This window comes from Callorhinchus milii, unplaced genomic scaffold (genome assembly GCF_018977255.1).
Source record: "Callorhinchus milii isolate IMCB2004 unplaced genomic scaffold, IMCB_Cmil_1.0 Scaffold10, whole genome shotgun sequence".
Taxonomy (NCBI): Eukaryota; Metazoa; Chordata; class Chondrichthyes; order Chimaeriformes; family Callorhinchidae; genus Callorhinchus; species Callorhinchus milii.
The window spans coordinates 11,968,662-11,994,856 of NW_024704751.1; the positions used below are offsets into that span (position 1 = coordinate 11,968,662).

The following is a 26,195-nucleotide window of genomic DNA, read 5'->3' on the forward strand; positions in this document are numbered from 1 at the left end:
TCTCAAAGCGCTACACGGAATAGACCGTAAAGTGGAGTGTGGGCAAATGCTTACTTAGTAAGGAAACCCTGTACTGATCTGCATTCAGACATGTTCCTTTATAATAATAATAATAATCCATGCATTTGATATAGCGCCTTAGAGTTGAGTGCTTTAGCCACTGAGCTATTTGGACCCCTGACTTGAATCCTGTTTCATTTACCTGTTCCTTTCTGAACGGTCTCAGTAAAGCTGCCCACACTATCCTGCAGGACAGGTGTAGAAGCACATCAGTCACTGAGATTGGATCGTTCGCAATGAAACCAAATGTTGTACATTGCAGACATTCCTGTGCTGAAGGTTTTTTTTTCTCCCTCCCTCAAAAAAAGACATAAATTAATGGGGTTGAAGATGAATGTGTTTCTACGACTTTCGCAAATTAATGCCTTCGTATCTTCTCCCCTATTCCTGCCTGAGCTTTGCTGAGTGCGCACACACACACACACATGCGCAGCCGTTAACCCTTTGGATGCTGCAGTAGTGTTTTATTTCGAGACATACAATTGAGAGCAGGTTTTTTTTAACGTATGCATGGAATGCTCCATTTGAGGCTGGTTCACGGGTTCAGAACGCTTAGATTTCTACTGGTTTTACAACATTAAAATAATAATAATAATAATCCTTGTATTTGATATAGCGCCTTATCACGTCTTCGAGACGTCTCACAGCGCTTCATGGAATATACTGCAAAGCGAATTAACTGTATATTTGTGGGTGAAACATGGCAGCCAATTGCAAACAGTAGGGTCCCACAAATAGTCGTTGATTGAGTGACCAAATTATTATCATTTCTTTTTGGAAGAGGTTACTGCCCTCGGAAAAGCGATCCGCCAATTGACAAGCAACGGGGTTCCTACTTAATATACTCAATATATTTAATATACTTTAAGTGAGAGAAGATAGGGACATGATAAGAAAGGGCATCAAGGGGCCAAACCAGTGTTTGTCACAAGGGGTGGTATGGTACGGTACGGCTCCAATTGTAGTGGGGGGGGGGGGATGAGAAGGGAGCAACTCCTGGAACAGTGAGGAACTCCAAAGAGAAAGGCTATCACAGCTGATTTGCATTGGAACTGGTTCCGGATCTCTCGATGCAAATCTGAGGCGTGCAGTGTCAGCAGTAAGGTGTTGCGAGAAATTCCCTCATCTTTTCAAATAGTGCCCTGGGATCTTTACAACAACAACAACATTCCCTGTGTAAAGCGCCTTTCACATCGGGAGGACGTTCCAAAGCCCTGGACAAACAGAGTTACGGACCTGAGCTGGGGGTCGGGGTGGGAGAGGCTGGGAAGCAGGGAGATCGAAAACAGTCGAAGAGGAGGGTCTTGAAGGTGGCGAGGGAGGGATCGAGGTGGAGGGACTGTGAGATGGAGTTCCAGAGGGTGGGGGTAGAGTGGTCCGCCTGCCAACGGTGGGGCGGGCGACGTGAAGCAGGCTGGAGCCTGCTGAGCGGAGGGAGCAAACAGGATGGTAGGGGGTTAGGAAGTCGGAGAGGTAGGGGGGAGCAAGATCACGGAGGGCTTTGAAGGTGAGGACCAGGATCTTGAACTGTATCCTCTGTGTGATGTGTTTAACGTGTATCGGAACAGGCACCAGGAGTCTTAGTATTAACATCTCTGAAAGACAACACCTCCAAGACTGGGAATATTGCCGTATTGTTGGAGGTGTGTTGGTGTGTCAGCCAAGACTATCACTTGTATTAATCAAAAATAATCCTTGATTTGATACAGCACCTTATCATGTCTTCGAGACGTCTCAAAGCGCTTCACACGGTATACTGTTACGTGAATTGACAGTGTATTTTGTGGGCAAAACCTTGATACTTGTGAAGCACTTTGATATGTTTGAACCTGATAAGGTTAGAATAAAAGGCCGACTTCTCTCTTTCACTGACAGCGCTCGCAAACTACTCCCCCTCTTAGTTTTCTGTTAATGAGGGTTCATTGATAACGCTATGAATCTGCCCTGCTATCTTGTTAATGTTCGGGTTTAATAATTGCTGCAACATCACTTGTTTGATTGGCAGAGAGCAAAGCGTGAGATTAATTTTTTTGAAGCCTGAACTGAAATCCGAAGTGGAAGAGCTAAGCTCGATTTAAGTGAAGTGTTATTCTGAATGTGACACATCCCTTCGAGGAGATAACATCTTTGGTGCTTCTTGTGTTAAGGAGCGACGCCTGCAAGTTATTTTTTTAAACACTTGACAACAAAGTTGTGGCAGCAAAATTGCTTAACTCTCAAGAGCAATGCAGTAATGGTCCCTACAGCAAAATCAATATACTACTGTACAACACAGAATTAATATCAGTGAAGGAATCATTGTCAAATTCTGTAAGGTTCTGTTAGCTGCTTTTCATTCCTCCCCCCCCACCCCCCAGGTGCTATGCTATGCAATCGAGTTGTTTCAAGACTACACACAGCTTTGCAAACTGACAGGGGTTGAATCTGACTTTGGATTAAGAAGTTCCTATAGATCCCTCACCACTGGAGTGTGGTTCAGACCGGGCGAAACCAAACGGTGGACCGGAAAGCGCAGTCAGAATCTCAAGATAAATCCTGAAACAAGGGAAGTACAAACGGAGCAGGAATCTAGGGCTGACAGCTTCGGGCCGTTTCGGGAACCAGTCGTATTAGAATTGTGTTTGGTTATCCCACTAAATAAATTCAGGACAGAGAGCCTGATACAGTAGAAGCCTCCCTGGCCGTTGAACCGAGTTGATCAGAGACAATATTTAAGGCAGTAAAAAAAATAAGGCAGTGTTAACAAAGCTGCCTCAACACTTCTTTTGTTCTGCTATCGATGCTTGGGGTTGGAGGGTGGGGCAAGATGTTGCAATGTATTTTCACACTGTCATTTATTTGGCAAGGAACATGAATTTAAACACAAAATACTTTGCACCCGTTTATGAACACATTTGCGTATCTCGGTGCAAACAATGCTCAGTGCGGTATATACAAAATCCCTTTGATGTCCATTTAGATAAATGCTTTCACAGCACACGGCACGTGAACAGTCCATTTAGCCCATCACACCCACTCCTTCCACAGACCACGAGAAGATGGGATTTATTTTTGCACGGCTGGTTTTTGAAAGAGGTAAAAGAAACAGTGACGGCTGTTGTGGGAGGACGTTCCAAATATTCGCTCTTCTGCACTCGAGATGGGAGTATATGGGAAAGGGCACGTGTGTGTGTGTGTGTGTGCGCGCGTGTGTGTCTACGTGTGGGAAAGCTTGTGTGTATGTGTGGGAAAGTGTGTGGGTATGTGTGTGTGTGGGCGACTTGTGTGTATGCTCACCTTCATGTGGGTTTGAGTGGGTGAAATTGTTCTTGATTCATATCAGACTCATTTTGTACGTTGGTTCAAATAACACAAACCCATCAATAGCGGGGCAGGCCAGGCTGATGTTTCAATGCAGCTTTTACAGGTTATCTGAAGCTTTTACAGGTTATTGTAGGTTTGATGAAGTCTCCTGATAGCTTGAACCACGTGTCAGATGTCACCCACACTGAAGGGGGTGAGGTAGTGGTGCTCGGGGGGGGTTTCAATGGGTAACTCTGTCCACTCCCCTGATGCTTCTCATGGGGTTGGCTCAGTTTGTGTGACGAGGGTGACATTTTTGATATAGTAATTAACATTAATCCTCCACTTCAGATAATCCGTTTACTGCACCAGCCCCCATTACCCCCCCCTTCACATCTGGTCTCCTGTTCCACACACTGCCAGGCACGTGGACTCAGCCAGTCCTCAGTCTTTCCAGCCCCCAGTGCTTGAAGGAGTAAACTTGGTGGAGTTATTAGTCGGGAAAAGGCTGTCTAAATTTAGATGTTAGCCCGAGTGATGGAATACAGTAGTTAATAATAATAATAATCCGTGCATTTGATACAGCACCTTATCAGGTCTTCGAGACATCGCAAAGCCCTTCACAGAATAGACTGTCCAGTGAATTAACTGTATATTTTTGGGAGAGAAACGGGGCAGCCAATGGCACACAGCAGGTTCCCACAAACAGTCGGGGACTATTATCCCCAGAAAGCGATCGCCAATTGACTAACAACCAGGTTCCTATTTACCGCTGGGTAAAACCGAGGGGTGTGGAATAAGGAAACTTGCTCACGGTTTGGCCCTGCCCGGGAATTTTAAGCACTTCACTACCCCGTGTGAAGGGCCCTATACAAATGCAAGTTGTTGTCGAAGAATCGAGCCCAGGTCCTCTCGCTCGCTCGCTCGCTCGCTCGCGCGCTAACCAATTCGCTACAGGATTCCACAGCCTTTGCACTCTGGGTGAACTCTTTGCTCCGGCGCTAAGACGTTGCACCACCACAGTTGAGCAGCGAGGTTTTAAAGAAATGCTCTCATCAGCCTTTCACACCTCCACTAACACTTGTGAGGCTGCGGGGCTGGAGGGGGCCTTGCAGCAACTGTCTTTTTTGACGCAAACGTCTATTTTGTATCGCAGTCGAAAATAAGACAGTTGTTGGGCGGGCGGGCGGGCGGGCGGGCTAGAGCAGGCCTGGCTGAGCAGAGCTGAGCTCACTGTGAAGGTTTGTATTTTTGGGTGTGATGCAAACAGGAAACGGGACAAGATTATTGCTAAAACCACCCACATCATTGAACCTTTAAAAATACATAGCAACTCCCCCCCACCACCACCCCCACCACCACCGGGTAAAGGCACAGTCACCACAGGTTAGGATTAAGCCATTCCATATTGGAACGTCACAGGTGCAAATGACAGGCTGAGTTTGGTGATGATGATAATCACGGATAAGACGCCTTATCACGTTGTCTCAAAACTCCCTGCGGAATATACCGTAACATGGATTGACCGTATATATTTGTGTGCAAATTGCTTGCGCACAGCAGTGTCCCACAAACAGTCGTAGATTGAGTGACCAAATTATTATCATAATTTTTTAAGGGATTATTAAGCCCAGAAACGATCTGCCAATCGACTAACAACCAGGTTCCTCCATACTGCGTGTGTGTGGAGTAAGGAAACTTGCCTAAGTCTTCGCCTTGCCCGGGAATCGAACCCGGGTCCACTCGCTTGCGAGGCGAGTGCTCTAACCACTGAGCAGCAGGACTCCACAATCCTAGCTGAGACAGTGCTTTCTTTGGGTGTCACAATTGGCCTCGGCGGCCTGGCCTGGCCTTGCGTTGAGAGAGGGACAGAGCTGCTTTTTAAAAAAAAGAAAAAAATTCATCTTTCTAAGGTTAGCTTCTTCAGGAGAAAGAGAAAACAAATCCCTGTGTGCTTGTGGAAGTTCGACGAGGGGCAGGATCAGGCTTGGCTGCCGTTGTCTGTCTGATAGTCATTTCAATTAAAATAAAACCTTACAAGTCGCATCAAATGCACGAGTCTGGTACAGCAGGTGTTATACAGGACATAGCATGCTGGAGGCAATCTCTCTCCTCTCTCTCAGCTCCGATTACACACCTAATTAAAACGCTCGAAGATTTTTGCAAACCACCTTTCGGCATAAAAGAGCAGAAGTCCCAAGCCTCCGCAATAGCTACAGGAATGATAGAATAAGTTGCTCTGGTATCAATCCACATTAGACAGCGTAGAGAGAGAGAGAGAGAGAGGGAGGGAGAGAGAAAGCAGGTCTATCCTGCCAGCTTGATGGGTTTATACCAGTGGAGTTGAATGACGTGGCTCGAGGCTTCACATCCTCTCAACTGTAATAACAATAATAATCCTCGCATTTGACATAATAATAATAATCCTTTCCTCATCAAGTCTTCGAGCCGTCTCATAGCGCTTCGCAGAATATACTGTAAAGCGCAGTGACTTTTGTGGGCGAAATGTGGCAGCCAATTAATTGCGCACAGCAGAGTCCCGCAAATAGTCGTGGCGTCAATTGACCTTTTTTTTCAAAAGAAATTATTACCCTCAGAAAAGCGCCAGTCGACCAACAAACGGACTCCTACTTACTACTGGTTGAACAGAACCTGCCCAACATTTTGCCCCGGCCTGGGACCGAACCCAGGTCTCTCGCTTGCGAGACGAGTGCTCTAACCACTATGGGACTCCACACAAGCTCATTTCTCCCTCTCTAACTATCGCTTTGGCTATGTGAGCAATCTTCCTCACTCACACACCACGCTCGCTGAAGAAAGTGAGAATGGGGCTGGGTGCGTGAGCCAATAATAATCCTATTAATTATTAATAAGAATAATCCTCGCATTTGATGCAGCACCTTATCATTTCTGCGAGACGTCTCAAAGCGCTTCATGGATGTGCTGTAAAGTGGATTGACTGTGTGTTTTGTGGGAGAAACACGACAGCCAATTGCGCACAGCAGCGTCCCACAAACAGTCGTGGATTGTGGTGGCTTGAATGCGTGAAAATATAGATTACTTTCCCACATGGGGTGAAGGGGCGGGGGAATTTTGCGGTATTTGCTGATGATATTTATCACTAATTATCAAAGTCACAGAACCACAAATTTCCCCTCTGGTCATTAAGAAAATCACAACTAGATTTAAAAACCTGCGTTCTGTCATGAACTTGATTATTATCGGATTGTTTGCACCAATTTGCAGTGCTTTGCATAAAAATAGAAGCACTGTTAACAAGGGCAAGCTCGATCAAACCTTTCGAGCTACAGCCCATACGTGGAATTAACAAAACCAGTTCAACAGCCAAGGTGACTGAATGATTGACTGTGTGACTGACTGACTGACAGCATTAAATATACTCTGTGTGTGTGTGTGGTTTGGAAAAAAAAATGGGTTTGATCAAAGGCTCAATGTAATAAGAGTTGTGGAGTCCTGTAGCTCAGTGGTTAGAGCACTCGCTTTGCAAGTGAGAGACCTGAGTTCAATTCCAGGCAGGGCGAAACCTTGGGCAAGTTTCCTTACTCCACACGCCTAATAATAATCCCTCCAAAAAAACAAAACAATAATAAATTGGTCATTTTCAATCTACGACTGTTTGTGGGACATTGCTGTGCGCAATTGGCTGCCGCGTTCGCCCACAAATATACAGTCAATTCACTTTACAGTGTGTTCTGTGAAGCGCTTTGGGACGTCCTCCTGACGTGAAAAGCGCTATATCAAATGCAAGGATTATTATTATTATTATTATTAAGAGCCACTTCCAACCCTCCACCCAGTTTGCGCGTGACAGAGTTTGAAGCTCTCTTTACACCAGCACGAGGAGGAACCGCTAATCACAGGAGATAGGTGCGAATGCTGCTAACAGCTTGTGATGCTGTGGTGTCTTGCGAGACCTCAGCTTGTGCAGGCCAGGCCTCCACCGGGTACCTGGGTGGGGAAAATTTGCCTCGAGCCAGACGGTGGAAGTTCTAACAGCCCATTGGACAGGTCAGTCAGTGAGTAAGTCGGTGAATTACAGTCACTGTCTCCGTCAGTCAGTCGGTCACACGTCCCATTCCTGATTCGAGCTGGTCTGCCCTCCTGCCCGGACAAACGACAGCAAGAGAACCACCAGCAGGAATTTTACTGCACCCGCGCTTCCCGCACCCCATTTCGGGTTTGTGTTGACGCTCGCGCCGGCTTTTCTCGAGCGGCTCCGAAAATACATGACGGAATCTAAAAGCAGCAGGGAATTGAAGCGCAAGAGAGTATCATCAATCAAAGATGGCTTCTCGTTACCTGGGATGGGGGTGGGGTTCAAGACAAGAACCGCTGCCGCCCGAGGTGGTGACAGAAAGCTGACAGGACTAGCTGGTGTTTCGCTGAGGCAAGGGAATTAACAGTGTGAATACTGCTCAATTCCTATTCGTTATGGCTGCTCACTCTCACTGACACGTTTCAAGATATTTTTCGCCCACGAAACACGCAGTCAAATCGCTCCACAGCGTATCCTGCGAAGCGCTTTGGGACGTCTCGAAGCCAAATTGCGCACGGACAGTCATGGATTGAGCGATTAAATCAAATTATTATTTGAAATAGTGTTTTTTTTAAAAAGGGATAGTTACCCCCTGGAAAGCGATCAGCTAATCGATTAACAACCGGGTTCCTACCTACAGCTATGTAAACAGGCACTTGTGTGTGTGTGTTGTGTGTGTGTGGAGTAAGGAAACTTGCCTAGGGTTTCGCCCTGACCCGCTCGGGAATCGAACCCGGATCCTCTCGCTTGCGAGGCGAGCGCTCTAACCACTGAGCTACAAGACTCCAGTCCCAGTTTCTCAACATTCGGTGCCTTTTTCGGGGTAAGGAAATTGGCAAAGTACACAACGGGTTTGTTTGATGAATCCTATTATTATTGGTCTGTCAATGGACACAATGACATATGTGCGTGAGTATGTCAATGCACTAAAAGTTTTATGAGCTAATAAAAATACCTTTGGCTCGCTTTTTGCATTAATGCACTGGTAATCCATTAGGGGCAGGGGATGGGGAAGGTCCAAATAGATGCATGAAGTTCATCAAAAATTCAAAAGACTCTCTGCCTTGGGACAGAGGAGTGTCAATAAGAAATTGGTTCATAAAAAGAATTGTACTAAGGACATTTTCGCAGTCCATCTTGTTTAAGCTTTGCACGATTTATGCATCGCTTAGAGGTTGACGTGCTTACGATTATAAAGAGTACCTCACAAGAGGAGGTCATCTGACCCACACGTGCTGGTGCTAACTCCCCCACTGGAGAGATATACTTCCCCTTGCTTTATATCCCCGTTAAGTAATGTGCCTCAAGAGTTTATCCAGCTTTCTTCACAGACTCCACATCAACAGCCACTTATGAAAAGGGTGATCCATATCTGCTTTACATTGCTAACGGTCGGGCCTTCAGCCTCTCTGCCCCCACCTTTTGGTGGAACTCCATCCCACAGTCCCTTCGTCTCACCCCCCCCCCCACCCTCCCTCGCCTCCTTCAAGGCCTGTCTCAAGAGCCTCCTCTTCGACCACGCCTTCACCATCCTACCCCCACTCTCCCTGCCCTCCACCCCCTCCTGATCCCAACTCCCAGCTCGGGTGCAAATCCCTGACCTGAGCGCCTTGGGACGTCCTCCTGAAGTGAAAGGCGCCGCGTAAATGTAATTTTGATGTTGTTGTTGTTGCGTTTGCACCACCCATGGTGCAGCTTTAAAGCAGCAAAGTTCTAGCGTTAATAATCCTTGCAGTTGATGCAGTGCCTTGCTACAGTCGACATGTTAAAGATGGTCCGAAATAATCTCAAAGCGATTCACATGATTTTTACTGTAAACACCACAGCTAGTTTTGCGCACAGCAATGTCCCACAAACAGCCATGAACCATAGAATCATACAGCATACAAGTCAATCCCACCGGCCCGCTTTCTCTCCATAGCCCTGCAATCCTGTCCTCCCCAAATACCCGTCTGCTTCTCTCTTAAAAGTTGTTATTGAATCGGTTTCCACTGCCCTTTCAGGTAATGCATTCCAGATCCCAACAACTCGCTGGTGAAAACATTTTTCCTAACCTCCCCTCTGTTTCTTTTAACAACTGTCTTAAATCGGTGAGCGATCGAATTTATCGGGTGCGGGTTTGGGATTGTTGGCCGGGACACAGGGAGATTCAATAGCACACTATTTCCATTTACCAATGTCTCACTGGTCAAGTACTGTAATTCTGTACTTATTTCGTATAACACTACTTATCACACCATCGAGATGTCTCGAGGCGCTTCACACGATTTTACAGTGAAGTGTAGTGACTGTGTATTTGGGCGAAACCTTAGGCAACTTTCCTTACTCCACCCGCCTCTGGTTACCCAGCAGTCAGTAGGAACCCGGTTGTTAGTCGATTGGGGTATCGCTTTCTGGGGGTAATAATCCCTCCAAAAAAAACAAAAAAACAACGAAACAATTTAGTCACTCAATCCACGACTGTTTGTGGGGACGCTGCTGTGTGCAATTGGCTGCCGTGTTTCGCCCACAAAATACACGGTCAATATTTACAATATATCCTGCAAAGCACTTTGAGGCGTCTCAACAATGTGATGAGGCGCTGTATGAAATGCAAGGCTTATTAGTATTTATTTGTAGGCAAACAGTACAGCGGATTCTCAACTAAGTCGATGTTGGGTTGGATGTCATATCAATAAGGGCTGCCCACGGCCTATTGATCACTTTGAAGTTGATATGGAACAGTCGCTGATCATCACTCAGCTTCTTATCTCTGTTACACTGCAGTGAGATAGACTGTACAGTTATTCCTTTGCGTGAGAGAGAGAGAGACAGGATGTCTTATAAACAGTTCAGCTGTGCAGCATGTGCTCACAGTGAGAAAGGGCAAAATAGATGAGTTTAAAGGCCCGAATGGATAAGGTTAGGAATGGTTCAGCTGCTTGGTGCATGCTCTTCACGCTCACAGTGAGTGAGTGTGACTAATAACAATAATAATAATCTTTGCATTTGACACAGCGTCTTATCACGTCTTCGAGACGTCTCAAAGCGCTTCACAGAATACACTATGAAGTGAATTGACTGCGTATTTTGTGGGCGAAAAAGGTACAGTCAATTACTTTAGCTGCTGGACTACTTTAGGTGCTCAGCCTGTGCGCCCTACACTTGAAAGGGAGGGGAGACTGTTACAGGCAAGTTATAAATAGCTCAGCTGGCTGGCTGACACACACACCGACACACATACACACACACACTTACTTCCATCAGCAGAGAATGTAACTGACGTGCTATAAAACCATCGGGCTTCCGATTGGCTTGTGCTTTCTGCGATAGGTATGGAAACTTTACCTCCACATAATCAACATCAGGCCTTTAATGAACATTTCTCCCACTGTTCTGACTAAAGCCAAGCCAAATCTTTCAGACTTCCAACGGCTGACAACTCCCCCCTCTGCCAATTGGATGGCAGCCAGCCTATTTCCCTTTAAATGGATATTTTCTTTGCGCCTTTAAAAGGCAGCCAATTCATCACAAATGTAATCTAACCTGAAGCAATATGAATTATTGGGAGCGTTGGAATTAGTTCTTATCCTATGTTGGTGCGCGGGGGAAATCTCAGACAGAAGCGAGAGACTCTGGCTTTGGGGCAAGTCGATTTTTTTAAAAAAAACGTTGACATTTGGACGGTTCCGGGGAACAGACAGAAGCTGCAGTGTTTGAACAGCCGAGAACTCAGCCAAGGCAAAGACTCGGTGTAACTGGATCCTTTTCCAAACGGCACAAGTCAAGCCAACTTCAAACATGTGAATAATAATCTATCTGTGACTGCCTCGCTGAGCCCCAAGAAGACTCTGTTCCCTCCAAATATTTCTCTGGCTGCTTGTGCCGAGTGTCTAGTAGATTTTCGCATTTAACTCTTTGAGACGGTGCGTCTGTGTCTCGCTCCTGTTTGTTTTCCCAACGAAACCGAGGGTTTTCGTTTTTTGAACCGGACTGCAAATGAAAGACAGCAGCGTGATCAGGAGGGAGGTAACCTGACAAGACGTCAGGTTGAGAGTGAGCAACTGTCCAGGGCCGGGTCGCAATTTGAAAAAATAATAATAATTATAATAATTAAAGCCTGGCCTTTGATACAGCGCCTTATCACGGCTTCGAGGCGTCTCAAAGCGCTTCACAGGCTACTCTGTCAAGGGAACGGACTGTTATGTTTTGTGGGCAAAACGCGGCAGCCAATTGCGCACAGCAGTGAGTGTCCCACACGCAGGCGTGGACTGAAACACACACAACTTTGTTTCTGACAGATGACTAATAATATTAAACCACCACCACTGTTCACATAGGGTAACCTCAGCAGCCGCTGTAAGGAAAGTGCAGCCGTGGTATTGGGGGCAGGTGTCAGAACCGATCATCCCTTTATTGTGGATCGTATAGACCGGAAGTGGGCAGCTCCATCCTACACCCCCACTTCCACCCCCCCATTGTGATGGGGTGGGGGGGGGGCGGGGGTCAGGGCCCACGCTCGGACATCGAACGCTTCAGTAAAGTCCATGCCTATCTTCTGAGACGGTCAAATGAAATAATAATCCTTGCATTTTTTTGACCCAGCTCCTTATCACGTCTTTCGAGGCGCCTGAAAAGGCGCTTCACGGGACACGCTGTCAAGTGAATTGACCGTATGTTTTTTTTTCGGGGGGCGGGGGGCCGAACGCGGGAGCCAATATCGCACAGCCGGGTCCCACAAACAGCCGTGGATTGAGTGGCCGAATTATCATTAGTAATTTTTTTTTTAAATCTCGTATTCGGAAGGGTTTATTAACCCTCTCTTTGCATCCCCTCCTTCCTTTCTGAACTCCCTCACGCTGCTATCTCCTGTTTAGGCCACCGACTGCTAAAGACCTCCCTGATCTTGGAGCATATATATATATATATTATATATTATATATATTATATATATATTATATTTTTGTGTGTGTGTGGCATCCTCTCTCAAGTCAACATCTGTGCCATGCAGTGCAGATGATCAGCCAGCAGGGGGCACAGTTCTTTGGCCTGGTGCTGTGCCTCTGACCAGCTTCCGCAGCCCAAGCAGCGAAGTGGACTAAGCCCGGCTTTGCCCAGCGAGCACTGGTGGGTTCGAATCCTGGTCAAAGCCACAGCACGTCGCCCCTTCAGTTAGGAGCCCACTGCTGGGTCAGCGATCAGCTGCCAACACGGCGGAGTGTCCCCGCAGCAGCGCAGTGGTTAGAGCGAGCGAGCGAGCGAGAGGACCCGGGTTCGATTCCCGGGCGGGTCAGGTCAAGGTGAAACATTGGGAGTTTCCTTACTCCACACACACAGACACACACTCACACGCAGACGCCTCTCTTTACCCAGCAGTTAGCAGGAACCCGGTTGTCAAGCCGATTGGCGGATCGCTTTTCCGCTAATCCCTTCAAAATAGACAAATAAATAAATAAATAAATAATGATAGTCATTTGGTGCCTCTCTCGACTCACTGTAAATTCAAGAAACGAGAGAACCTCTACGACAAACAGTCACTGACTCGGTGGTGGAGAATGAAACCCAGTTAATACATTTAAAAAATGTGGCCAGCAGAGTTTACAGAGATGGGGGGGCGGGGGGCGGGGTGGAGCACAGGGGGGTTTGCAGATGGAGAAAGAAGGTAAATTAAACCCAGAGACTCCGTTCAGGAAATTGAACGCTGCCGGCTTTTGGCCATATGACTAGCTTTGTGGCTTTATTGTCTCTTGCAACTCGGAAATACCTTTATCTCTCCCCCCCTCTACCCGCCCCCACCCTTTGAATCCACACGAGATGTTTATCGACGTACTATTTAAAATATGCTTCAATTGGCAATTAATGAGGGTGGGTTTGGGAGGGGTGTTGGGGAAGGGTAGAAGGTAGTTGACGAGTCTTAAAACAGGATGTGGAGGGGGGGAATGCACAAATTGGTCAGGGTGGGGTTGGTATTCTGTCTCTTGCACCCCCCCCCCCCCCCACACACACACGAACCAAGTCCTCACTTACTTAGGTTAAACAGGTCGTCGGAGTGATGTCGATATTACGTGAACCACATAGCAACGCAGTGGTTGAAGTGTTTTTTTTTACAGCAACAACTTGTACCCCAGAGCGTTCGACAGTGGCGGAGCTCGACGCTGAGCCGGGGGGGTGGGGGGGGGGGGGAGTCTTCAGGCGCAACTTGCTCAACATCTGGTTTAGAAGATGTTTTAACTCAACATCTGTAGAAAGGGGACACTCGCTACAGTGGGATTGAAGGGCAGGTTTCCAGCTCAGCGGAAAGCTGGAGGGGGCCAAATAAATGTTTAATTCACAGCGTGACGTCGCTCTAAATGTAATTGCTTTTCATCGGTTTTAACCCCTATTGGCGTACAAATCCCTGAACGCAGGAACAAAATGGCATTTAAAATACCCGGTGCGGGGCAATTAAGATGCTTTAAATCTAAGTTATGCTAATTGAATTCATCAAGCGCAATTTTAAATGCAATCGCTTTTTCCCTTTGAGTAGTTAATGATTAGTCGGGGCAGTAGATTGAGTTTGGGGTTAGAGTCAGTTAGCGCTGAGATTTTAACGCTTGTTTCAAGCTGGGCACCGCACACTGTAAATATAACACCTAGCTTTGTGGTACTTATTTCCAGCGGGGATGTGGGAGAGGGTGGAGGAAAGATCAAATCGTCTGAAACTGAGAGGGTTGTTGCCAGCTGGGTGCAGAAGGATTATTAGGGTATTGGTTAGAGCACTAACGAGCGAGAGGACCCGGGTTCGATTCCCGGGCAGGTCAGGGCGAAACCTTAGGCAAGTTTCCTTGCTCCACACACATGTCTCTAGCAATAAGTAAGAATCCAGTTGTTATTCAATTGGCGGATTGCTCTCCAGGGGTAATAATCCCTTCAATAAATAAATTAATAAATAAATATATAATGGTCATTCAATCTTCGACTGTTGTGCGCAATTGGCTGCCGCATTTGCCCCAAAAAATACAGTCACTACACTTTATTCTGCGATGTGTTTCGAGACGTCTCAACAACGTGACAAGGCGCTATGTCAAATGCAAGGATGATTATTATTATTAAATATTATGATTATGTGAGTTTGACAGCCAGACTCATCATTCATTCCTTACTTAACTGGACCAGCATGCTGTAAGGTTCCTCAAATGCAAGTTGTTGTTGTTGTGATTGTCAAAACAATCTGAGGAGAGGACGATACACTGGAAAGTTGGCTGTAAATTTGGCCCAACCACATGACTGCCTCTGGGACATATCTTCTGCCACGTGGGTCGAAGCATAGAATCGATCAAACATTTTCTTCGTTCCTTACCCGCACTCCCCACCCCCCCCATCCAAAATATAACGGCTTTGTACCCACACCCTTCCCCCCCCCCCACCAATTCCCCCGACTCCAAAGAAGCAACCAACAACGTGAGTGGGGGATCAGGTGGGGGTGGGGGGGTGAGGGGTGGAGGGAGGCGGGGAGAGGTAAGAGAATCAGAGAAATGTTATAGAAACAAATGACCAAGCCGCATTTTTAATATAACATTATCTCTTATTGCAGGGCACAGACAGAAGCTTGAAGACCAAGCAAAGCCCAACACACTGTTCTCTGACCGTCTGAGCGAGTTGGAACGATACCGTCAGACAGCCATGAGGGTTGGTCCATCAACTCCAAGCCCTCGACCACAGCTGAATGCACCATCTCACTTCAGCTCCTCCGCCCAGACTCAGATGCCGGGTGAGTGGCTTGAGGAAGCGACTCTCAATATCCTCACGTCCACTTGAGATGTAGATCACCATTAGACCCCCCCCACCAAACCCCCACTCACTCCCCCTTCACCCGCCCAGTGACTGCTCCTGACCCACTGCTGCTCAGGTTTCTCCTTCAGTCGTTAGAGCAACGCAGCCCCCAACACGCTCTCACACAAAGATCGTGTCAGTCAAATCATTCCCGCACCGGCTCAGTTTGGTAGCAATCTCGTGGCAGGAGGTTGTGGCTTCATGCCTCAGGCAGGGACTTTGAACTCGTACAGTCTAGTGTGACGCTCCAATGCAGTGCTGACTGTGTATTTTGGGGGTGTAACTCGGCAGCCAATTGTGTACAGAGGTGTCCCACAAACAGCCGTGGGTTGAGTGAGCAAATTATTTTTCTGGAGGGATTATTACCCCCTCACAAACGATCCGCCAATCAACTAAGAACCGGGTTCCTACTTATTGCTGGTTAAACAGTGGGCGTGTAGAGTAAGGAAACGTGCTATGGGTTTCATCCTGCTCGGGCGAGAGCGCTAACCACTACAATACAGGACTCATCCTTTGGGTGGATGGTGCCTCAAAGAGCTTCACGGGCTGCAGTGTAAAGCGTAATGACTGTATTTTTCGGGCGAATGCAGCTTGTTATTTAATGGGACACTTGCCTGACTCTTCATGCCCTGATCGTGTTGATGGGTTCCTAATGCAGTAATGGCACACTCCCTCACACACATTCTTACTTAATTACACTGTGCTTTTCCAGTCAAAACAATTCGAATAGGTGCTGGAGGTCAGAACGTTTCAAACACAACACGTTGATTCTGCTGAGCGTAGCAGAGGAGATTGTGAAAAGAAAGTAATCTCTCCCACCTCATCAAAACAAGGCAAACTAAGAGAGAAAAAAATAATATGTGTAATTTATCACTAACGAGAAAGTTACGAAGATTCACCTGGTCAATTATAACTCGTAAGAGATCGCATCAGGCAGTTTGAGGGTATTTGATGATAATTCGGGTCTTATAGAAATCGAGTGGAACGATTTAAATAACTGGATTGACCTTGTACTTTGTGTGGGCGAAATGCGGGGGCAATTAATTGCTCACACTAATGTCCCACACAAACAGTCGTGGATTGACTTACCACACATTTTTTTGGAGGGAATTATTACTGCAGAAAAGCGATTCACTGATCGACTAACAATCCTAAAGTGAAGTGAAGTGAAATGCTGCCAACAAAAATCACAGACAGGGCAGGGCGTGCTGGAGGCAAATCTGGTGTCTGCCCACATACGTTGCTTTGGGCAATTGCTCAGAATAAGAACTGTGGACGATACCTGTCTCTGTCTCACCTATAGTATGCACACACCTCCTCGTCCACAGCTGAATATAGGAAGAGTTGTTGGCAGTTACATAGGTGTCTGTTGCCTGGACAGACACTCCCTCCTAGTGAAAGCGGAGGTGTGGGTAGACTGACAAGAGACTGCAGAGAGTGGGAGTGGTGGAACAGTCGTGGGTTGAATGACCAAATTATTACTATTTTTGGATGGGATTATTACCCCGAGAAAGCGATCGGCCAATCAACTAACAGCCGGGTTCCTACTTACTGCTAGGTTACACAGAGGCGTGTGGAGCAAGGAAACTTGCCCATCCTTTCTCCCTGTTCGGGAATCGATCCCGGGTCCTCTCGCTTGCGAGGCGAGCGCTCTTAACTACTGCGCTCCGGGACTCCATTAAGTGGCACGCAGTGACAGAGACAGAGAGGGGACAGGATTAAAATGCTGCAAACAGATGTTGCAGTGAGCGAGTGCGAGGCTGGAGGTGAGAGCAACCTGCTCCCGGCTCTATAGAGGCAACCCACATAACAACTCGCGGGAGACACGCGGAGTAACCAGTGAAACCACCGCCCGTGCTGGGTGTTTACAAACGCCTGTACACAAAATGAAATGACAAAGCAGGCCCAAGATCACATAGCACTGTAACATGGTTCACTTCTCACTAATTATTAACTCCCACTCATTCTGGCTGAATAAATCAATCTAAACTGTAGCTCGTGTTTTGAGAACACACCGACACCCAATTTATCTTGGTCCCGTTGACCAACGTGGCGGCGAAATGATTGCTGTTTTTTTGGGGAGCTGTTCGTTTAGCCTGCGTCACTACACTTGACGGGGAAAATCCCTGCCAAGCACCTCTCTCAGGCTTTCGACATTATAGGCGCGACATCAAACTGCAAGTCTTGTGAGTGTAAAGTAACCTCACAGATCATACGCCTCCGAGCAACAGCTCAGCAGCGGGTCTCGCCAGCAAAATGCACGGTCACTACACTTTACAGTGTATCCCTGCGAAGTGCTTCATAAACCTCGGAACATAGGAACAGACGTAGGCCATTCAGACCCTCGAGCCTGTCCTGCCATTCTCTATGAGATCATGGCTGATTAACCGTTACCCTGGGTGGGAGAAGTTGTGATGATGTGATACGGCGCTATATCAAATGCAAGGATTATTGTTACTGACGATGGTCACCTGCAGTTTTCCTGCCTTTCCCACTAAGGAAGAAAGTCAGTGTGGACACAGGAGGCTGATGTGGGGTGGGTGGGGAAAAAGGGACAGGAGGAAAAAATGCGTTCAAAGCTTTTTTTTTGGGGGGGGGAACTAAATGAGGTGGTTCTGGATTAACGTAAACTCCCCTCTCCCAGACCTGTTCCCGAGACTCTGACATGAACCAGGGTTTGAGCCATTTATTTTCGTGGCAAACCCTAAGTGGTGCCCAGTCGATCACTTTTATCCGAGACAAAATGGGCTTCTGACCAAATTCGGTTGAATCACAGCTACCACAGTGTCAACAAAACCCACTGTGTGTGTGTGTGGGGAACTTGTGACTGTGGCTGACAATTTAGCTCATTTGAGTGTGATCCAATTAACGCAATTTCGCCTGAAAACTGTTATATCAACTGTTACACAGTTAATACTTAATTAATTGTTATGCAGTCGCTTCCCCATTACAATACGGTACACTTTGCGATAATAATAATAATAATAATATGTCTTAATGACTCGATTTAAGTCGCTATAATCAAGCGCAACAACCACAACAAATTACATTTACACCGCGCCTTTCACGTGAGGCGGACGTCCCAAGGCACTGGACAGTTAGGGGTTTGGATGCAAAGATTATTATGATTATTATTATTATTATTATTAATAACTGCATTGGTTTTAACTTTAGAATAATTCCACCCCTGTGTCATAGGTTAAACTGGAGGAGAGGGATGTTTTTCTTGTGTGTGCTGAATTTTAAACAGTCTCGCTTTAGTGCTGCAGCGGTGGTGAGGGGAATGTTTACCCTGGGATCTATTTTCATCAGAAACGAAGCGTTGAAATCAAACGGCACCGTTGACATAAGAGGAACAGACAGTTCTGTTTCCACCAAGTTATCTCCCGGCTCAAGACAGGAGACCACCGGGTTTCAGAAACTCCGAGCAGCTTTGCCAGCTCACCATGTGCTCCTCACGTGTTCCTGTCTCGGGATCCGTATTTCCTGTTAGTGTCTGTGGTCTCCCAGTTTGCTTACTTACAGCTGAGTTAGCAAACGGCTGATTATGGAATGACTGGATTCCACCGTCCCCTCCCTATCGACGATCGGGGCTTCATCCTCTCTGCCCCCCCCACCCACAACTCCACCATTTCGCTCACAAACTATACGGTCAATTTGCAGTACGGCGTATTTGTGTGAAGCGCTTTGAGACGTCTCGAAGGCGCGATAAGGCGCTGTGTCAAATGCGAGGATTATTATCATTACTTTTAATAATATTATTAAATGTTGGGGAATGGTTCTGAAGCAATGCTAGGTTGGCACCCAGCAGAACGACAGCTCTGTTTTTGTTGTTGTGTAAGTTAGTCCCTGTAGGGAAGGGAGAGAGAGAAAGAGACTCACAGAAGAGCAGCCTCACTCAGTCTTGTGACACAGCGTTTTTGGCCGAGGGCTTTCCTGTTTGGGTTTCAGCAGCTCTGCGATGACCAGTAGCACTGCTCGAAAGGGAAACGGTTTGCGAATGTTTATGTGAAGTGCTGGCCTCACAAGGCTGGTATTCAGCAGCGGGGTTAGAATATAATACCAGTGTGTTTATCTTTATAGAACCACACGCGGCTGGTCCTGCAATCATTTCCAAATGCCACTGCGCTGAAGGCAAGCCCAGCTTGTTACAGAAGAAGCTCGAGCAACCTTCACAACTCCCGTAAAATCCCCCTCCCTGACCCAATCCCCACCCCCCACCCAACCCAATCCTCCCCTCATCAACAACACGTCTTTAAGGCAATGTTGGTTTCAGTGAACTGTTGGATCTCGTGGACCAGTGACACTCAAGAGTTGTCAAAATTTCGCCCCCAAAACACACACACACTCAATTCCACTTCACAATCCATGTAAATACGGATGTGCTGCCCTTCAACCTTCTCCCCTAACCCTACCCCCACCCTCCCTGGCCCTCTACCCCCCTCCCAATCCCAATCCCCAACTCGGGTCCAAATCCCTGACTGTCCAGACGTGAGAGGCGCTGGGTAAATGTCACATAGTATTGTATTGAAGCATTGCGGGAGGATAAACCCCGAGTGGAGGATTCTATATATATATATATATAAATACAACTTGTTGTGGTTATTGTTGTGTACAGTGACTTTACTTATCGATCGATATCTTTGCTTTTCTCCCCCCCCTCCCCACAGGGAGCTCAGACCTCAGCCCGTTCTCAGACCCTCGCCAATTTGAGCGGCAGTTCCCAGGATTGTCTTCGCTGGCGGACTCCCGATTCGCCGACCCTCGGGTGCACTATCCGGGCACAATGCCGGCGGCCTTTACCTACTCCGCCACCCCCCCCACGACGGGCATCGGGGGCATCAGCATGAGCAGCATGGCGTCCACGGCTCGCTACCACACTTACCTGCCGCCCCCTTACCCCGGCTCCGCCCAGAACCAAGGTGGGACCTTCCAGGCCGGGGCTTCACCCTATCACCTGTACTACGGCACCTCGGCTGGATCCTACCAGTTCTCCATGGTGGCCGGGGAACGCTCGCCCACCAGGATGCTGCCGTCCTGCACCAGTGCCTCCAGCGGGAGCTCGCTCATGAATCCCAACCTCGCCAACCAGAACGATGGCGTGGACCCCAACGGCAGCCAAAGCAACTCGCCCACACTGACCACCACAGGACGGCTCGACGAGTCAGTATGGAGACCGTATTAAACAACCGAAGGTGCATGAAGAGCAACTCGCCCACCCACCCCCTTCCCTCCCTCCCTCCCACCCCACCACCTCCCCACCCCCTGAGAGAATCGTGGACTGAAATTGCATTTCCCCCACCAAAAAAAAATATTATGTCCGTGTACAGATGTCTTGTTTTTGGGGCTAAAATGATGCTCGTTGTACAGACCCTGAAATGACTGCCCACCATCCCCCACCCTCCCCTCCCCACCCCCGATGTAAAATATTCTCTTCTGCCTGTTGTCGGCCAAAAGACTTCACCAGGTTAAACCCACGTCTGACCAATTGGTGATGGTTTTCACGAAGAACAAAATGGGTTGACGTGGGTTTGGGTAGAATTAACATCCTGCCCGCCACACCCTCACCCCCCTCACCCTCCCTCACCCTCACTACCCTCAGCCCCCTCACCGCAAATATTATTTGTTAACCAAATGTTTGCGGTTGATTTTGTACCATGCTGGGACCCACATCGTGGAGTGTTTCAGCACGGACCGTTTTGAAACTGCATTAAAAGGGACAACACATTTGGCTGTGAAACAGAAGAGACATTATAGCGTCTCCGTCAATAGCATTCGTGGCAAAGGGCCAGAAAATCCAAATTCTCGTCGACCCACCACCTCGGTTCTCGCCTTTAGAATAAAGCAGAATAATCCTTGGCATCTTTTGAAAAGTTCACATAAGCTTCACTCCACAAAACCTAAACACGGAACCTAAGGACCATGTAGTGTCTGTTCGGGAGCTTGTTAAATCAATGTGTTTTTTTTAATATTATTTCCTTTGCATCTCTTCAATGAGGCAAAGGCCAACTTTATCAACGCATTATTACCGTTTGAGGTCAATGAAAGCCTGCGTACTTCAATCCAGTGTCTATACCACAGCCAAGGAACACATTGAAAACTTCCTGCACATGTCGGAAACCCTGTACTTTAATAGTAATTAAAATTTAATAGGGCGAAACCGTAGGGAAGTTTTTTTTTTACTCCACACGCTTCTGTTTGCCTGGCAGTAAGTAGAAATCAGGTTGTTAGTGGATCACTTTTCCGCCGAGGGGAGAATTTTTTTTAAAAAAAATTTAAACGAATAATAATAATTTGGTCGCTGAATCCACAACTGTTTGTGGGGACGCTGCTGTGCGCAATTTCTGCTGCGTTTCACCCACAAAATACACAGTCAACTCAGAAGGGCTTTGAGACATGGAAGGATTATTATTATTATTTGGCATAATTAAAGAACACAACAAAGGTTTCCAGGGAGCACCTGTGCAATGAGGAACGTAGTGCCGATTTAAGTTTTATGGCAACTCTGACGGCAAACTGTGTGGGTTGTTAATGGGAAAGGTAGTTTATGGTAGAGGTCTGTAAACAAAAACAGTTCTCAATGTTTCTAGGCGATGGGAAGGGGAGGGAGGGGTAATCCTGGATCAGCGAGATGCGGATAATTTTATGTCCACGTTACATTTATAACTAGCGGAATGTTCCTTCCCATTTTCCCCTCGGGACGGAAGGCTGATTGAGAGGAAGCGAGCAGTGAGAGCAACATTCGATCCCAGATTGATCATTTCACTCACTTTGGACTACAAGAAAAAAAAATGCACTGAGTCAGACACTCCTAGGAGAATAATAGAGTAAGTGTGATCTCTTTAATGGATATATTGAGTCACAATTTAATAGCAAATTAGTGGAGCCAGTCTCTTATCCCCATACAGGCCTTTGCATGGCTGAGACACATGTATTGTGTATTACCAGGAACAGTGCTTGCTGTCTGTTGTGAAGCTTACACTGAAATTACCAGTGATTTAATTTAATGACTTTTTTTTTAAAAAAAATCGACCAAACTTTTCAAATAATAACAATAATAATGTAGCTTTTGTGGGAATTAATCTCTGTTGATATTAAACTCCGTAGCGAAGTACTGCAGTTCGTTTTAAAACATTTTGTATATATATATATAAATTAAAAAAAACTTCTGGTTTATATCGGTTTCAAGAAAATGGAAGTGCAGATTTGGGTCCCTCAGGCAATTTTGCTTATTGAACAGACCAAATAACCCTGTTTACAGACGTTCATTCCTTTTAAAAGTTTCGGTCGATCATATATATCTTGGACATTTCTCCTGTTTTGCTGTACTTTTGCAGTTCACTGAGGTGTACAATAGCACATATTCAGGTGCTAAAGCTCTCAAGTTGTGTAAATGATATACAAGCGAATACTGTCAATTACGTGGCTATTTTGCTCTATGAGTCAGTCTTTGCAATAGGGACCTCTCTCTCCTCCATGGGATTATTTGGAGGCTCAAAGTGAAAATCTGAAAGCTTCACGAATCTGCTCTGAAACGATTCCCCCACCGTTGGCGGGAAGTTTTGCTTTATTCAAGCCGTTCGTTGCGGTTTCAAAATGAACGTGCACACTGACAGAAAAAAGTGGCGCGTTTTTTGTTCCTTTCTTTTCTTAGCACAATTTCTGACGAGCGAGAAGTGGAGGTGAATTTTTCAGGTTCTCAGTAAAACGCCCAGCACAAAGCGAGAGCATTTGTTAGCTGTGGCAAAAAACTCCCAGATAGATGTATTATAATATATATATATATATACACACACAGAGAATATTGATGTCATTGTCATTATAAGAGCATTATGTCCCACCAGGTTCAGCATTATAGTTTGGGTGTTCATTGAGGTACAAGTCACAATGAGCCAATGGGGAGTATGGAGATGTCCCTATTAAGTCTCTTTCACTCGCTTTGCATTCACAAAGTTGCCTCACGGCAGCTCAGTCTTTACAGAGAGCAAACAGCCCGTTCAACTACACAGTTTATCCTCCTGTAACACACACGTTTCGAATACATTTCGAAAGTCTTAAAAACCCAAATAAAGCCGCACAGAAATGGACCATTGGTCCCATCGAATCTGTGCTGGTGATTTTCTTCACTGCTTGCCCACTTCCCATCCCTATTTTATATTCCTCCCTCCTCCTCCCCGTCACTATTAAATTCTCTTTGAAAATATATGGACTCTGAACTCCAGCTCTTGGAAGAGATTTCCAATGCCCGAGTGTCTGAAGGTCTCCACGGTTTATTCCATGGACTCAGATCAGTACAACATTTGGCCTAAACATCTAGGAGAATAATAATACCTTCAAAAAAAATAATTTGGTCACTCGATCCACGACTGTCTGTGGGGACGCTGCTGTGCGCAATTGATTGCCACGTTTCGCCCACAAAATATACAGTCAATTCACTTTACAGTGTATCCTGTGAAGCGCTTTAATACGTCTCGAAGACGTGATAAGGCGCTGTAACAAATGCGAGGATTATTATTATTACTACAAGTTTCATTTCAACGATGTGAAAGCTATTTTGACGTCCAAAATGCTGTGACGGGTTTCCTGACAAAAACTGTACTTTGCTAATATTGAACAGCACATTTTTTCACCAATAATACGCACGTATTAATTACCCCCCCATCCCCTCTCCTTCGTATAAAGTATATTTATTGTCCAAAATGTAATATTCGTTCCAGTCTTACAGGTTCATTGGGTCCATTGAAAGGCAAGCTGTCTCTTTTGTTAAACAAAAACTAACAAGCTTTCTCTCTCTTCCCAGCCTATGACTTTTAACTGTCGGAATCCTTTAGTAATTTATTTATTAAGAGTGGGAGCTGGAAGCTGCCCACATACAGACAGACATTTATATTTCTGTACAGATGTATCTTATTTGGATAAAAGCAGCAGCACTTAAATACAAGGTGTCAGGTTACACACTTCTACTTTCAGTGTCAGTGCAAGTTCCATCCTATTTAATAATTGAGTATATGTGTGTGTTCTCTTCTCGGTCTCCCTTTTAAAAGAAAATTGTTATCTGCCGAGCTGGGCTTTTTTTTTTGAATATGATTAATTTGTTTTCCTTGCGAGAGGGACAAGGCTGTGTCGTTATTCCAATCTAAGCTGTGAGTTTGGGCTGCAGGCAGCGATCTGGAAAGCAAAGTAGAGTCGAAAACAAAATAAGTGTTTCAGTGTTGGAAAAAAATCTTCACCCTCACAAGAGGGCTCACCCTCTCGTTAGCCCCTTGTAGTACGATACACACTTAGGGGCAGATGAGGATTGGGTTTATCCCTTCTGTTTTGCCCCGTGTGACCGTCTGCACAGTCACAATATCTGACACCCAACAAACGTTGACCTGGCCGGAGAGCTCCTTGTTTACCAACCAGATACAAGGGAGAGCGCGGAGCAGTTTGATCACTTTTACTACAGGTTTGTTCGATGCCCATTATTCCAAAGTTGATGCCAACGGCTCCTTATGACGCCATTGTTTTTCCTGCGCTGTGATTAGGACTGTAATCGATTCAGCCACCGATGTGTTTTAGTTCAGGAGCCGACTCTCAAAAGATCGTTAGATAACGTGGAAGGTTCATCTTTGCCTGATACAGTAAACCTCACACAAGTCTGATCAGTTGAGGACCGTACATTTAATATGGCTGCTGCAAACTATGAGTTATGTCAAACTTGCATAAAATACAAACGCTTGAGAGAGACTCTGGCAGATGTACGACTTTGGCGATTAAACAGTTTGTACAGATCAGACTTATGCGGCTTTTACTGTATATCTCTGTGGTGGGGCAGTGTGTACGGGAAAGGAATGGGGGTGGGTGGGAGACGCAGAGGTTGCCTTTGGTGAATTCAATCTGAACTAGATGATCTCAGACACGAACCGTACCAATAAAGTAAGGGAAAGGCTACACGGATGACCCTGGTCTCAGTTGGCTTTGTGTTATTGATCTGCTTCACTGATTTTTTTTTACCTGCGATTTACCATGACCAAAGGTTAAGACAGAACCATAGTTTCTATGTGAACTTTTATCTACAAGGGATCTGCATTGGTGTGTAGCCCCAATTCCCATCCGATCCTTATCAGGAGTCAGGCTTGTTTAAGTACAATCCCAACTAGGATTATCTTCAAAGTGAGAAGTAAATAATTATGCCTTTTTGAGTCATTTTTAACTCTTTATTGTTGACCTTGCTTGAAGAGAACAGCCGAAAAAAAGCGCGATTGTCAATAGAAGTACGGAGAAGGACATTTTTGTAAAGGTTTTCATTGCATATATGTACATTCTATAAACATTGAGAGAAATAATAATGACATGTTTGCCATATATTATTCGTGTGCCATTGAATCGCTGCCCATTTTATTTTAAAAGTGTAATTACTGCTTCGTGCTATTCGCTTCGGCTGTAACAAATAATCGCTTTCTTCCAGGACTAATTGTAAAAAAAANTTGGTTTGGACAGTTTGGCCGGCAATGTAAGATAAAAGTTAAAATATTGTTCGAGATTGAATGGAATGACTGTGCCTGGAAACCCTGGACACCACAGCTATGTTTCTGTTGTCAGAATGTTTTGTTTTTTTTCCCTGATTTATCACTGGATTTAAGTTTCATTTCGCTTCAATAAAATCGCCCTTTTTTNCTTGAAGTAACAAGAGCTGTGCGAGTGTGCTTGAATTTAGAGACGACGACAACAACAAATTGCACTTATATAGCGCCCTTCGTGCCTGAGTCGGGTCTCGGAGCTTAAACACAGACATAATCCAGACTGGAGGCTTTCCCCTTCTTATTTAACCATCTTTTCCTTGCGACGTGCCTTTTGCCCACAAAATACAGTCACTCCACTTTACTGTCTATCCTTGTGAAGCACTTTGAGACCTCTCAACGACATGATCAGGCGCTGTATCAGACGCAGGGATTATTATTAATTAACTAACAATAAATAATTATTGCATTTGATATCAGGCCATATATAGTGGGATTTATGC

General features: G+C 46.0%; 1 protein-coding gene across 2 annotated transcripts in view; it reads left to right on the top strand.

The window, feature by feature from the left end:
- runx3 (RUNX family transcription factor 3) overlaps positions 1-22,221 on the top strand; it is a 35,935-nt gene extending 13,714 nt beyond the window's left edge. The window contains exons 4-6 of one of the 2 annotated variants that reach the window (XM_007904247.2): positions 14,952-15,128; positions 19,861-20,385; positions 21,898-22,221. In XM_007904247.2, the coding sequence (XP_007902438.1) occupies positions 14,952-15,128; positions 19,861-20,375 (692 nt within the window). In that variant the 3' untranslated portion in view covers positions 20,376-20,385; positions 21,898-22,221. Of the gene's footprint in view, positions 1-14,951; positions 15,129-19,860; positions 20,412-21,897 lie in introns of those variants that run through there. The other variant, XM_007904246.2, reaches the window with a different exon arrangement.
- The last annotated feature ends 3,974 nt before the right edge of the window (positions 22,222-26,195 follow it).